The following is a 14,728-nucleotide window of genomic DNA, read 5'->3' as shown; positions in this document are numbered from 1 at the left end:
ACAGTGTATAATGTACCCACATCGTGCCCCTCTATCAGACAGTGTATAATGTACCCACATTATGCCCCTATATCAGACAGTGAATAATGAACCCACATCCTGCCCCTCTATCAGACAGTGTATAATGTACCCACATCGTGCCCCTCTATCAGACAGTGTATAATGTACCCACATCGTGCCCCTCTATCAGACAGTGTATAATGTACCCACATCCTGCCCCTCTGTCAGACAGTGTATAATGTACCCACATCCTGCCCCTCTATCAGACAGTGTATAATGTACCCACATCGTACCCCTCTATCAGACAGTGTATAATGTACCCATATCGTGCCACTCTATCAGACAGTGTATAATGTATCCACATCCTGCCCCTCTATCAGGCAGTGTATCATGTACCCACATCGTGCCACTCTATCAGACAGTGTATAATGTACCCACATCCTGCCCCTCTATCAGACAGTGTATAATGTACCCACATCGAACCCCTCTATCAGACCGTGTATAATGTATCCACATCCTGCCCCTCTATCAGACAGTGTATAATGTACCCACATCATGCCCCTCTATCAGACAGTGTATAATGTACCCACATCGAGCCCCTCTATCAGACAGTGTATAATGTACCCACATCGTGCCCCTCTATCAGACAGTGTATAATGTCCCCACGTCGTGCCCCTCTATAAGACGTTGCAAAATGTACCCACATCGAGCCCCTCTATCAGACATTGTATAATGTACCCACATTATGCCCCTATATCAGACAGTGAATAATGAACCCACATCCTGCCCCTCTATCAGATATTGTATAATGTACCCACATCGAGCCCCTCTATCAGACAGTGTATAATGTACCCACATCCTGCCCCTCTATCAGAGAGTGCATAATGGACCCACATCATGCTCCTCTATCAGACAGTGTATAATGTACCTACATCCTGCCCCTCTATCAGACAGTGTATAATGTACCCACATCCTGCCCCTCTATCAGACAGTGTATAATGTACCCACATTCTGCCCCTCCATCAGACAGTGTATAATGTACCCACATCATGCCCCTCTATCAGACATTGTATAATGTACCCACATCGTGCCCCTCTATCAGGCATTGTATAATGTACCCACATCGTGCCCCTCTATCAGGCAGTGTATAATGTACCCACATCCTGCCCCTCTATCAGACAGTGTATAATGTACCCACATCCTGCCCCTCTATCAGACAGTGTATAATGTACCCACATCGTGCCCCTCTATCAGACAGTGTATAATGTACCCACATTCTGCCCCTCCATCAGACAGTGTATAATGTACCCACATCGTGCCCCTCTATCAGGCATTGTATAATGTACCCACATCGTGCCCCTCTATCAGGCAGTGTATAATGTACCCACATCCTGCCCCTCTATCAGACAGTTTATAATGTACCCACATACTGCCCCTCTATCAGACAGTGTATAATGTACCCACATCCTGCCCCTCTATCAGACAGTGTATAATGTACCCACATCCTGCCCCTCTATCAGACAGTTTATAATGTACCCACATACTGCCCCTCTATCAGACAGTGTATAATGTACCCACACCCTGCCCCTCTATCAGACAGTTTATAATGTACCCACATCCTGCCCCTCTATCAGACAGTTTATAATGTACACACATCCTGCCCCTCTATCAGACAGTTTATAATGTACACACATACTGCCCCTCTATCAGAGAGTGTATAATGTACCCACATCCTGCCCCTCTATCAGAGAGTGTATAATGTACCCACATCCTGCCCCTCTATCAGACATTGTGTAATGTACCCACATCCTGCCCCTCTATCAGACAGTGTATAATGTACCCACATCCTGCCCCTCTATCAGACAGTGAATAATGTACCCACATCCTGCCCCTCTATCAGACAGTTTATAATGTACCCACATACTGCCCCTCTATCAGACAGTGTATAATGTACCCACATCCTGCCCCTCTATCAGACAGTTTATAATGTACCCACATCCTGCCCCTCTATCAGACAGTTTATAATGTACACACATCCTGCCCCTATATCAGAGAGTGTATAATGTACCCACATCCTGCCCCTCTATCAGAGAGTGTATAATGTACCCACATCCTGCCCCTCTATCAGACAGTTTATAATGTACCCACATCCTGCCCCTCTATCAGACAGTGTATAATGTACCCACATCGAACCCCTCTATCAGACAGTGTATAATGTATCCACATCGAGCCCCTCTATCAGACAGTGTATAATGTACCCACATCCTGCCCCTCTATCAGACAGTGTATAATGTCCCCACGTCGTGCCCCTCTATAAGACGTTGCAAAATGTACCCACATCAAGCCCCTCTATCAGACATTGTATAATGTACCCACATTATGCCCCTATATCAGACAGTGAATAATGAACCCACATCCTGCCCCTCTATCAGACAGTGTATAATGTACCCACATCGAGCCCCTCTATCAGACAGTGTATAATGTACCCACATCCTGCCCCTCTATCAGAGAGTGTATAATGTACCCACATCATGCTCCTCTATCAGACAGTGTATAATGTACCCACATCCTGCCCCTCTATCAGACAGTGTATAATGTACCCACATCCTGCCCCTCTATCAGACAGTGTATAATGTACCCACATTCTGCCCCTCCATCAGACAATGTATAATGTACCCACATCGTGCCCCTCTATCAGGCATTGTATAATGTACCCACATCGTGCCCCTCTATCAGGCAGTGTATAATGTACCCACATCCTGCCCCTCTATCAGACAGTGTATAATGTACCCACATCCTGCCCCTCTATCAGACATTGTGTAATGTACCCACATCCTGCCCCTCTATCAGACAGTGTATAATGTGCCCACATCCTGCCCCTCTATCAGACAGTGTATAATGTACCCACATCCTGCCCCTCTATCAGACAGTTTATAATGTACCCACATATTGCCCCTCCATCAGACAGTGTATAATGTACCCACATCCTGCCCCTCTATCAGACAGTTTATAATGTACCCACATCCTGCCCCTCTATCAGACAGTTTATAATGTACACACATACTGCCCCTCTATCAGAGAGTGTATAATGTACCCACATCCTGCCCCTCTATCAGACAGTGTATAATGTACCCACATCCTGCCCCTCTATCAGACAGTTTATAATGTACCCACATACTGCCCCTCTATCAGACAGTGTATAATGTACCCACATCGTGCCCCTCAAACAGACAGTGTATAATGTACCCACATCGTGCCCCTCAAACAGACAGTGTATAATGTACCCACATTGTGCCCCTCTATCAGACATTGTATAATGTACCCACATCGTGCCCCTCGATCAGACAGTGTATAATGTACCCACATCATGCCCCTCTATCAGACATTGTATAATGTACCCACATCGTGCCCCTCTATCTGACAGTGTATAATGTACCCACATCCTGCCCCTCTATCAGACATTTTATGATGTACCCACATCGTGCCCCTCTATCAGACAGTGTATAATGTACCCACAACCAGCCCCTCTATCAGACAGTGTATAATGTACCCACATCATGCCCCTCAAACAGACAGTGTATAATGTACCCACATCTTGCCCCTCTATCAGACAGTGTATAATGTACCCACATCGTGCCCCACTATCAGACAGTGTATAATGTACCCACAACCTGCCCCTCTATCAGACAGTGTATAATGTACCCACATCTTGCCGCTCTATCAGACAGTGTATAATGTACCCACACCGTGCCCCACTATCAGACAGTGTATAATGTACCCACAACCTGCCCCTCTATCAGACAGTGTATAATGGACCCACATCGTGCCCCTCTATCAGACAGTGTATAATGTACCCACATCGTGCCCCACTATCAGACAGTGTATAATGTACCCACAACCTGCCCCTCTATCAGACAGTGTATAATGTACCCACATCGTGCCCCTCTATCAGACAGTGTATAATGTACCCACATCCTGCCCCTCGATCAGACAGTGTATCATGTACCCACATTATGCCCCTATATCAGACAGTGAATAATGAACCCACATCCTGCCCCTCTATCAGACAGTGTGTAATGTACCCACATCATGCCCCGCTATCAGACAGTGTATAATGTACCCACATTGTGCCCCACTAGCAGACAGTGTATAATGAACCCACATCCTGCCCCTCCATCAGACAGTGTATAATGTACCCACATCGTGCCCCTCCATCAGACATTGTATAATGTACCCACATCCTGCCCCTCTATCAGACAGTGTATAATGTACCCACATCATGCCCCTCGATCAGACATTGTATAATGTACCCACATCGTGCCCCTCTATCAGACAGTGTATAATGTACGCACATCATGCCCCTCTATCAGACATTGCATAATGTACCCACATCCTGCCCCTCTATCAGACAGTGTATCATGTACCCACATCGTGCCCCTCTATCAGACAGTGTATAATGTACCCACATCGTGCCCCTCTATCAGACAGTGTATAATGTACCCACATCGTGCCCCACTATCAGACAGTGTATAATGTACCCACATCGTGCCCCTCTATCAGACAGTGTATAATGTACCCACATTATGCCCCTATATCAGACAGTGAATAATGAACCCACATCCTGCCCCTCTATCAGACAGTGAATAATGAACCCACATCCTGCCCCTCTATCAGACAGTGTATAATGTACCCACATCGAACCCGTCTATCAGACAGTGTATAATGTACCCACATCGTGCCACTCTATCAGACAGTGTATAATGTATCCACATCCTGCCCCTCTATCAGGCAGTGTATAATGTACCCACATCATGCCACTCTATCAGACAGTGTATAATGTACCCACATCATGCCCCTCTATCAGACAGTGTATAATGTACCCACATCGAACCCCTCTATCAGACAGTGTATAATGTATCCACATCCTGCCCCTCTATCAGACAGTGTATAATGTACCCACATCATGCCCCTCTATCAGACAGTGTATAATGTACCCACATCGAGCCCCTCTATCAGACAGTGTATAATGTACCCACATCGTGCCCCTCTATCAGACAGTGTATAATGTCCCCACGTCGTGCCCCTCTATAAGACGTTGCAAAATGTACCCACATCGAGCCCCTCTATCAGACATTGTATAATGTACCCACATTATGCCCCTATATCAGACAGTGAATAATGAACCCACATCCTGCCCCTCTATCAGATATTGTATAATGTACCCATATTCCTGCACCTCAATCAGACAGTGTATAATGTACCCACATCGTGCCCCTCTATCAGACAGTGTATATTGTACCCACATCGAGCCCCTCTATCAGACAGTGTATAATGTACCCACATCCTGCCCCTCTATCAGAGAGTGTATAATGTACCCACATCATGCTCCTCTATCAGACAGTGTATAATATACCCACATCCTGCCCCTCTATCAGACAGTGTATAATGTACCCACATCCTGCCCCTCTATCAGACAGTGTATAATGTACCCACATTCTGCCCCTCCATCAGACAGTGTATAATGTACCCACATCGTGCCCCTCTATCAGGCATTGTATAATGTACCCACATCGTGCCCCTCTATCAGGCAGTGTATAATGTACCCACATCCTGCCCCTCTATCAGACAGTGTATAATGTACCCACATCCTGCCCCTCTATCAGACAGTGTATAATGTACCCACATCCTGCCCCTCTATCAGACAGTGTATAATGTACCCACATTCTGCCCCTCCATCAGACAGTGTATAATGTACCCACATCGTGCCCCTCTATCAGGCATTGTATAACGTACCCACATCGTGCCCCTCTATCAGACAGTGTATAATGTACCCACATCCTGCCCCTCTATCAGACAGTGTATAATGTACCCACATCCTGCCCCTCTATCAGACAGTGTATAATGTACCCACATCCTGCCCCTCTATCAGACAGTTTATAATGTACCCACATACTGCCCCTCTATCAGACAGTGTATAATGTACCCACATCCTGCCCCTCTATCAGACAGTTTATAATGTACCCACATCCTGCCCCTCTATCAGACAGTTTATAATGTACCCACATCCTGCCCCTCTATCAGACAGTTTATAATGTACACACATACTGCCCCTCTATCAGACAGTGTATAATGTACCCACATCCTGCCCCTCTATCAGACAGTTTATAATGTACCCACATACTGCCCCTCTATCAGACAGTGTATAATGTACCCACATCGTGCCCCTCAAACAGACAGTGTATAATGTACCCACATCGTGCCCCTCAAACAGACAGTGTATAATGTACCCACATTGTGCCCCTCTATCAGACATTGTATAATGTACCCACATCGTGCCCCTCGATCAGACAGTGTATAATGTACCCACATCATGCCCCTCTATCAGACATTGTATAATGTACCCACATCGTGCCCCTCTATCTGACAGTGTATAATGTACCCACATCCTGCCCCTCTATCAGACAGTGTATAATGTACCCACAACCTGCCCCTCTATCAGACAGTGTAAAATGTACCCACATCATGCCCCTCAAACAGACAGTGTATAATGTACCCACATCTTGCCCCTCTATCAGACAGTGTATAATGTACCCACATCGTGCCCCACTATCAGACAGTGTATAATGTACCCACAACCTGCCCCTCTATCAGACAGTGTATAATGTACCCACATCTTGCCCCTCTATCAGACAGTGTATAATGTACCCACATCGTGCCCCACTATCAGACAGTGTATAATGTACCCACAACCTGCCCCTCTATCAGACAGTGTATAATGTACCCACATCGTGCCCCTCTATCAGACAGTGTATAATGTACCCACATCGTGCCCCACTATCAGACAGTGTATAATGTACCCACAACCTGCCCCTCTATCAGACAGTGTATAATGTACCCACATCGTGCCCCTCTATCAGACAGTGTATAATGTACCCACATCCTGCCCCTCGATCAGACAGTGTATCATGTACCCACATTATGCCCCTATATCAGACAGTGAATAATGAACCCACATCCTGCCCCTCTATCAGACAGTGTATAATGTACCCACATCATGCCCCGCTATCAGACAGTGTATAATGTACCCACATTGTGCCCCACTAGCAGACAGTGTATAATGAACCCACATCCTGCCCCTCCATCAGACAGTGTATAATGTACCCACATCGTGCCCCTCCATCAGACATTGTATAATGTACCCACATCCTGCCCCTCTATCAGACAGTGTATAATGTACCCACTTCATGCCCCTCTATCAGACATTGTATAATGTACCCACATCGTGCCCCTCTATCAGACAGTGTATAATGTACGCACATCATGCCCCTCTATCAGACATTGCATAATGTACCCACATCCTGCCCCTCTATCAGACAGTGTATCATGTACCCACATCGTGCCCCTCTATCAGACAGTGTATAATGTACCCACATCGTGCCCCACTATCAGACAGTGTATAATGTACCCACATCCTGCTCCTCTATCAGACAGTGTATAATGTACCCACATTATGCCCCTATATCAGACAGTGAATAATGAACCCACATCCTGCCCCTCTATCAGACAGTGTATAATGTACCCACATCGTGCCCCTCTATCAGACAGTGTATAATGTACCCACATCGTGCCCCTCTATCAGACAGTGTATAATGTACCCACATCCTGCCCCTCTATCAGACAGTGTATAATGTACCCACATCCTGCCCCTCTGTCAGACAGTATATAATGTACCCATGTCGTGCCCCTCTATAAGACGTTGCAAAATGTACCCACATCATGCCCCTCTATCAGACAGTGTATTATGTACCCACATCGAACCCGTCTATCAGACAGTGAATAATGTACCCACATCGTGCCACTCTATCAGACAGTGTATAATGTATCCACATCCTGCCCCTCTATCAGGCAGTGTATAATGTACCCACATCGTGCCACTCTATCAGACAGTGTATAATGTACCCACATCATGCCCCTCTATCAGACAGTGTATAATGTCCCCACGTCGTGCCCCTCTATAAGACGTTGCAAAATGTACCCACATCGAGCCCCTCTATCAGACATTGTATAATGTACCCACATTATGCCCCTATATCAGACAGTGAATAATGAACCCACATCCTGCCCCTCTATCAGATATTGTATAATGTACCCATATTCCTGCACCTCAATCAGACAGTGTATAATGTACCCACATCGTGCCCCTCTATCAGACAGTGTATAATGTACCCACATCGAGCCCCTCTATCAGACAGTGTATAATGTACCCACATCCTGCCCCTCTATCATAGAGTGTATAATGTACCCACATACTGCCCCTCTATCAGACAGTGTATAATGTACCCACATCCTGCCCCTCTATCAGACAGTTTATAATGTACACACATACTGCCCCTCTATCAGACAGTGTATAATGTGCCCACATCCTGCCCCTCTATCAGACAGTTTATAATGTACCCACATACTGCCCCTCTATCAGACAGTGTATAATGTACCCACATCGTGCCCCTCTATCAGACAGTGTATAATGTACCCACGTCGTGCCCCTCTATCAGACAGTGTATAATGTAACCACATCGTGCCCCTATATCAGACAGTGTAAAATGTACCCACATCGTGCCCCTCTATCAGACATTGTATAATGTACCCACATCGTGCCCCTCTATCAGACATCGTAAAATGTACCCACATCGTGCCCCTCTATCAGACATTGTATAATGTACCCACATCATGCCCCTCTATCAGACATTGTATAATGTACCCACATCATGCCCCTCGATCAGACAGTGTACAATGTACCCACATCGTGCCCCTCTATCAGACAGTATATAATTTGCCCACATCGTGCCCCTCTATCAGACATTGTATAATGTACCCACATCGTGCCCCTCTATCAGACAGTGTATAATGTACCCACATCGTGCCCCTCTATCAGACAGTGTATAATGTACCCACATCGAGCCCCTCTATCAGACAGTGTATAATGTACCCACATCATGCCCCTCTATCTGACAGTGTATAATGTACCCACATCCTGCCCCTCTATCAGACATTTTAAAATGTACCCACATCGTGCCCCTCTATCAGACAGTGTATAATGTACCCACAACCTGCCCCTCTATCAGACAGTGTATAATGTACCCACATCGTGCCCCTCAAACAGACAGTGTATAATGTACCCACATCTTGCCCATCTATCAGACAGTGTATAATGTACCCACATCGTGCCCCACTATCAGACAGTGTATAATGTACCCACAACCTGCCCCTCTATCAGACAGTGTATCATGTACCCACATCGTGCCCCTCTATCAGACAGTGTATAATGTACCCACATCTTGCCCCTCTATCACACAGTGTATAATGTACCCTCATCCTGCCCCTCCATCAGACAGTATATAATGTACCCACATCGTGCCCCTCTATCAGACATTGTATAATGTACCCACATCCTGCCCCTATATCAGACATTGTATAATGTACCCAGATCCTGCCCCTCTATCAGACATTGTATAATGTACCCACATCCTGCCCCTCTATCAGACAGTGTATAATGTACCCACATTATGCCCCTCTATCAGACATTGTATAATGTACCCACATTGTGCCCCTCTATCAGACAGTGTATAATGTACCCACATTGTGCCCCTCTATCAGACAGTGTATAATGCACCCACATCCTGCCCCTATATCAGACAGTGTAAAATGTACCCACATCGTGCCCCTCTATCAGACATTGTATAATGTACCCACATCGTGCCCCTCTATCAGACATTGTAAAATGTACCCACATCGTGCCCCTCTGTCAGACATTGTATAATGTACCCACATCATGCCCCTCTATCAGACATTGTATAATGTACCCACATCATGCCCCTCTATCAGACAGTGTATAATGTACCCACATCGTGCCCCTCGATCAGACAGTGTATAATGTACCCACATCGTGCCCCTCTATCAGACAGTGTATAATTTGCCCACATCGTGCCCCTCTATCAGACAGTGTATAATGTACCCACATCGTGCCCCTCGATCAGACAGTGTATAATGTACCCACAACCTGCCCCTCTATCAGACAGTGTATAATGTACCCACATCGTGCCCCTCAAACAGACAGTGTATAATGTACCCACATCTTGCCCCTCTATCAGACAGTGTATAATGTACCCACATCGTGCCCCACTATCAGACAGTGTATAATGTACCCACAACCTGCCCCTCTATCAGACAGTGTATAATGTACCCACATCTTGCCCCTCTATCACACAGTGTATAATGTACCCACATCCTGCCCCTCCATCAGACAGTATATAATGCACCCACATCGTGCCCCTCTATCAGACATTGTATAATGTACCCACATCGTGCCCCTCAAACAGACAGTGTATAATGTATCCACATCCTGCCCCTCTATCAGGCAGTGTATAATGTACCCACATCGTGCCACTCTATCAGACAGTGTATAATGTACCCACATCGTGCCCCTCTATCAGACAGAGTATAATGCACCCACATCGTGCCCCTCTATCAGACAGTGTATAATGTACCCACTTCGTGCCCCTCTATCAGACAGTGTTTTATGTACCCACATCGTGCCCCTCTATCAGACAGAGTATAATGTACCCACATCGTGCCCCTCTATCAGACAGTGTATAATGTACCCACATCGTGCCCCTCTATCAGACAGTGTATAATGTACCCACATCGTGCCCCTCTATCAGACAGAGTATAATGTACCCACATCGTGCCCCTCTATCAGACAGTTTATAATGTACCCACATCGTGCCCCTCCATCAGACAGTGTATAATGTACCCACATCGTGCCCCTCTATCAGACAGTGTATAATGTACCCACATCCTGCCCCTCTATCAGACATTGTATAATGTACCCACATCCTGCCCCTCTATCAGACAGAGTATAATGTACCCACATCGTGCCCCTCTATCAGACAGTTTATAATGTACCCACATCGTGCCCCTCCATCCGACAGTGTATAATGTACCCACATCGTGCCCCTCTATCAGACATTGTATAATGTACCCACATCCTGCCCCTCTATCAGACATTGTATAATGTACCCACATTATGCCCCTCTATCAGACATTGTATAATGTACCCACATCCTGCCCCTCTATCAGACATTGTATAATGTACCCACATTATGCCCCTCTATCAGACATTGTATAATGTACCCACATCGTGCCCCTCTATCAGACATTGTATAATGTACCCACATTGTGCCCCTCTATCAGGCAGTGTATAATGTACCCACATCGTGCCCCTCTATCAGACAGTGTATAATGTACCCACATTGTACCCCTCTATCAGACAGTGTATGATGTGCTCACATCCTGCCCCTCTCTCAGACAGTTCATTAATCAGACAGTATCCCTCCTTTATCGTATAAACAATGGAGATTTTGAGTCCAACATTTTTTGCTTGTAGCAATACATTCGTTCATGTGTTTATGCCCTTCCACTGAAATCACAGGATCAAATGAGCATCAAAATTCATGACAGAACAAAGTAACAACTGGTCCATTGGGAAAAGTGATCAATACAATTAAAAACCATTCATCTGTTCAGTGTCCCTTCATTGTTGCCATATGTGTTTGAGTTCACAAAACATCCGCATTTGCCTCTTGCTCAGACAATTGTTTTAAATAAAGTTGGGCTGCAAGAAAAATATGTGGAGCACAGTCCACTTCTCCTCCCTCCTTCCCTCAATGGTACGTCTGTCTGAATGGTTCTTGGTGAGTCACTTACCTTTGCAATTTGGACACACCAGTTCAGAAGCAGCTGGGAGCCAATGTTATCCTTGTGCTCGCGGACATAATCCAGTAGACAGCCATGGGGCATCAGCTGAGTGACCAACTGGATTGTGGGACTGAGGCAAACACCCAAAAGGCGGACCAGGTGCGGATGGTCCATACTGGCCATTATCAGGGCTTCCTGCGGGGAGAAAGAGCAAAGGCAAAAACATGAACCCAGGAGGATGGGCATACCTGCACTGGACAGCATGCACACCGTCCAAATAATCAAGGCAACATTTATATGAGTGCAACCAGAGATGGTACGGCTGGTTTTCCTGTGGGCCCTGCACCTGGACACTCGTCAGATGGAGTTCACCCAACCTGAAATCATCTGATTTATGGGGTTCAGGTCGTTTGCACGGTCTGGACGCTCACCCACTGCCAGCCAAGATCTAGCACCTGGAAGCAGAGGGGGAAAGGCAAGTGCTCTTGCCCAGGGGACGTGGGTGCCAAGGTTGGAGCCGTAGGAACATAGGAACAGGAGTGGGCCATTCAGCCCCTCGAGCCTGTTCCGCCATTCAATGGGATCATGGCTGATCTGTATCTTAATTCTATCTACCCGCCTTGGTTCCGTAACCCTTAATCCCCTTCCCCAACAAAGACCGTTGCCCACAGACTGCAGCCAAAAGGCTTTCAGTGCCAGTTCTGTGAGAGAGAAAAGTGGCTTACCTGTGGGCCCTGTGTGGTTTCGGGCTGCCCCTCTGCCATGGGTCTCGGGGCTGAGGGCCCACTTCTTTTGCTCCCCTCTTTAAAATGGGAAACCCATGGGCGAACAAAGACTAAAATATAACTTCAGACCATAACCAATGCTCCCATTTTTTTTGTGGGACTGCAGGTGCTGGTAATGGTTCTGTTGTTGCCATTTACAGCTGCTCTAGACCCATCTTTTGTTTCTTAATTTTGTCCCATTCCCACCCCCCTTGCCTTGCACCATCATCCCTTTTGTCATTTAATCACTCTTACCCTCCACCCTATCACAGACCTTCCATTTTGTTCTTTCCTCCCCTCCTCTCCATTCCTCCCTCTCTCCCCCCCCACCTTTCCCTGGCTTTGGTACTTGCTTAAAAATTGTTAATTCTTTAACATCTTCCAGTTCTGACGAGAGGTCATCGACCTGGAACGTTAACTCTGTTTCTTTCCCCACTGATGCTGCCTGACTTGCTGAACATTTCCAGCATTTTCTGTTTGTACTGAAGTGAGGAGATGGGGCCTGGAATGTCATTAACCTGGCAACCCTTAGCCTGAAGCTATGGTCGATGCAAACAATCCCTCCCCCAACTCCTCCTGGAGCAATGGAAAGGGGGCAGAGACCCAGCACTCCCATTTCCTGTGCTTTGCATCCAGGGAACTCGCATTGCCTGAGTGCAAATCACAGGAAAATCGGCCATCATGTCTATAAAGTAGAGATGAATCAATTAATTAAATAAAAATCTGGAATTAAAATATTAGTATCAGTAATGATGGCCATGCAACTACCGGATTGTCGTAAAAACCCATCTGGTTCACTAATGTCCTTTAGGGAAGGAAGCCTGCCGCCCTTACCCGGTCTGGCCTATATGTGACTCCAGACCCACAGCAATGTGGTTGATTCTTAATTGCCCTCTGAAATGGCCTAGCAAGCCACTCAGTTGTAAAATCTCGCTACGAAAAGTCATAATAAGAATAAAACCGGACGGACCACCCGGCATCGGACCACTAGGCACCGGACACGACAACGGCAAAACACCAAGCCCAGTCGACCCTGCAAGGTCCTCCTTACTAACATCTGGGGACTTGTGCCAAAATTGGGAGAGCTGTCCCACAGACTAGTCAAGCAACAGCCTGACATAGCCATACTCACAGAATCATATCTTTCAGCCAACGTCCCAGACTCTTCCATCACCATCCCTGGGTATGTCCTGTCCCACCGGCAGGACAGACCCACCAGAGGTGGCGGTACAGTGATATACAGTCAGGAGGGAGTGGCCCTGGGAGTCCTCAACATTGACTCTGGACCCCATGAAATCTCATGGCATCAGGTCAAACATGGGCAAGGAAACCTCCTGCTGATTACCACCTACTGTCCTCCCTCAGCTGATGAATCAGTCCTCCTCCATGTTGAACACCACTTGGAGGAAGCAGTGAGGGTAGCAAGGGCACAAAATGGACTCTGGGTGGGGGACTTCAATGTCCATCACCAAGAGTGGCTCGGTAGCACCACTACTGACCGAGCTGGCCGAGTCCTGAAGGACATAGCTGCTAGACTGGGCCTGCGGCAGGTGGTGAGCGAACCAACACGAGGGAAAAACTTACTTGACCTCGTCCTCACTAATCTAGCTGTCGCAAATGCATCTGTCCATGACAGTATTGGTAGGAGTGACCACCGCACAGTCCTCGTGGAGACGAAGTCCCGTCTTCGCACTGAGGACACCATCCAACGTGTTGTGTGGCACTACCACCGTGCTAAATGGGATAGATTCAGAACAGATCTAGCAGCTCAAAACTGGGCATCCATGAGGCGTTGTGGGCCATCAGCAGCAGCAGAATTGTATTCCAGCACAATCTGTAACCTCATGGCCCGGCATATTCCTCACTCTACCATTACCAACAAGCCAGGGGATCAACCCTGGTTCAATGAGGAGTGTAGAAGAGCATGCCAGGAGCAGCACCAGGCGTACCGAAAAATGAGGCGCCAACCTGGTGAAGCTACAACTCAGGACTACATGCATACTAAACAGCGGAAGCAACATGCTATAGACAGAGCTAAGCGATTCCACAACCAACGGATCAGATCAAAGCTCTGCAGTCCTGCCACATCCAGTCGTGAATGGTGGTGGACAATTAAACAACTAACGGGAGGAGGAGGCTCTGCAAACATCCCCATTCTCAATGATGGCGGAGTCCAGCACGTGAGTGCAAAAGACAAGGCTGAAGCGTTT

General features: G+C 46.9%; 1 protein-coding gene across 1 annotated transcript in view; it reads right to left on the bottom strand.

Moving 5' to 3' along the window:
- LOC137324060 (receptor tyrosine-protein kinase erbB-4-like) overlaps window positions 1–14,728 on the bottom strand; it is a 938,904-nt gene that overhangs the window by 210,706 nt on the left and 713,470 nt on the right. The window contains exon 20 of the mRNA XM_067988230.1: window positions 11,764–11,949. Coding sequence (XP_067844331.1) covers window positions 11,764–11,949 — 186 coding nt within the window. The remainder of the gene's footprint in view (window positions 1–11,763; window positions 11,950–14,728) is intronic.

Source organism: Heptranchias perlo, chromosome 7 (genome assembly GCF_035084215.1).
Source record: "Heptranchias perlo isolate sHepPer1 chromosome 7, sHepPer1.hap1, whole genome shotgun sequence".
Lineage (NCBI taxonomy): Eukaryota > Metazoa > Chordata > Chondrichthyes > Hexanchiformes > Hexanchidae > Heptranchias > Heptranchias perlo.
The sequence above is the reverse complement of the archived record's forward strand: the minus strand, read 5'-3'. Positions and strand labels throughout refer to the sequence as shown.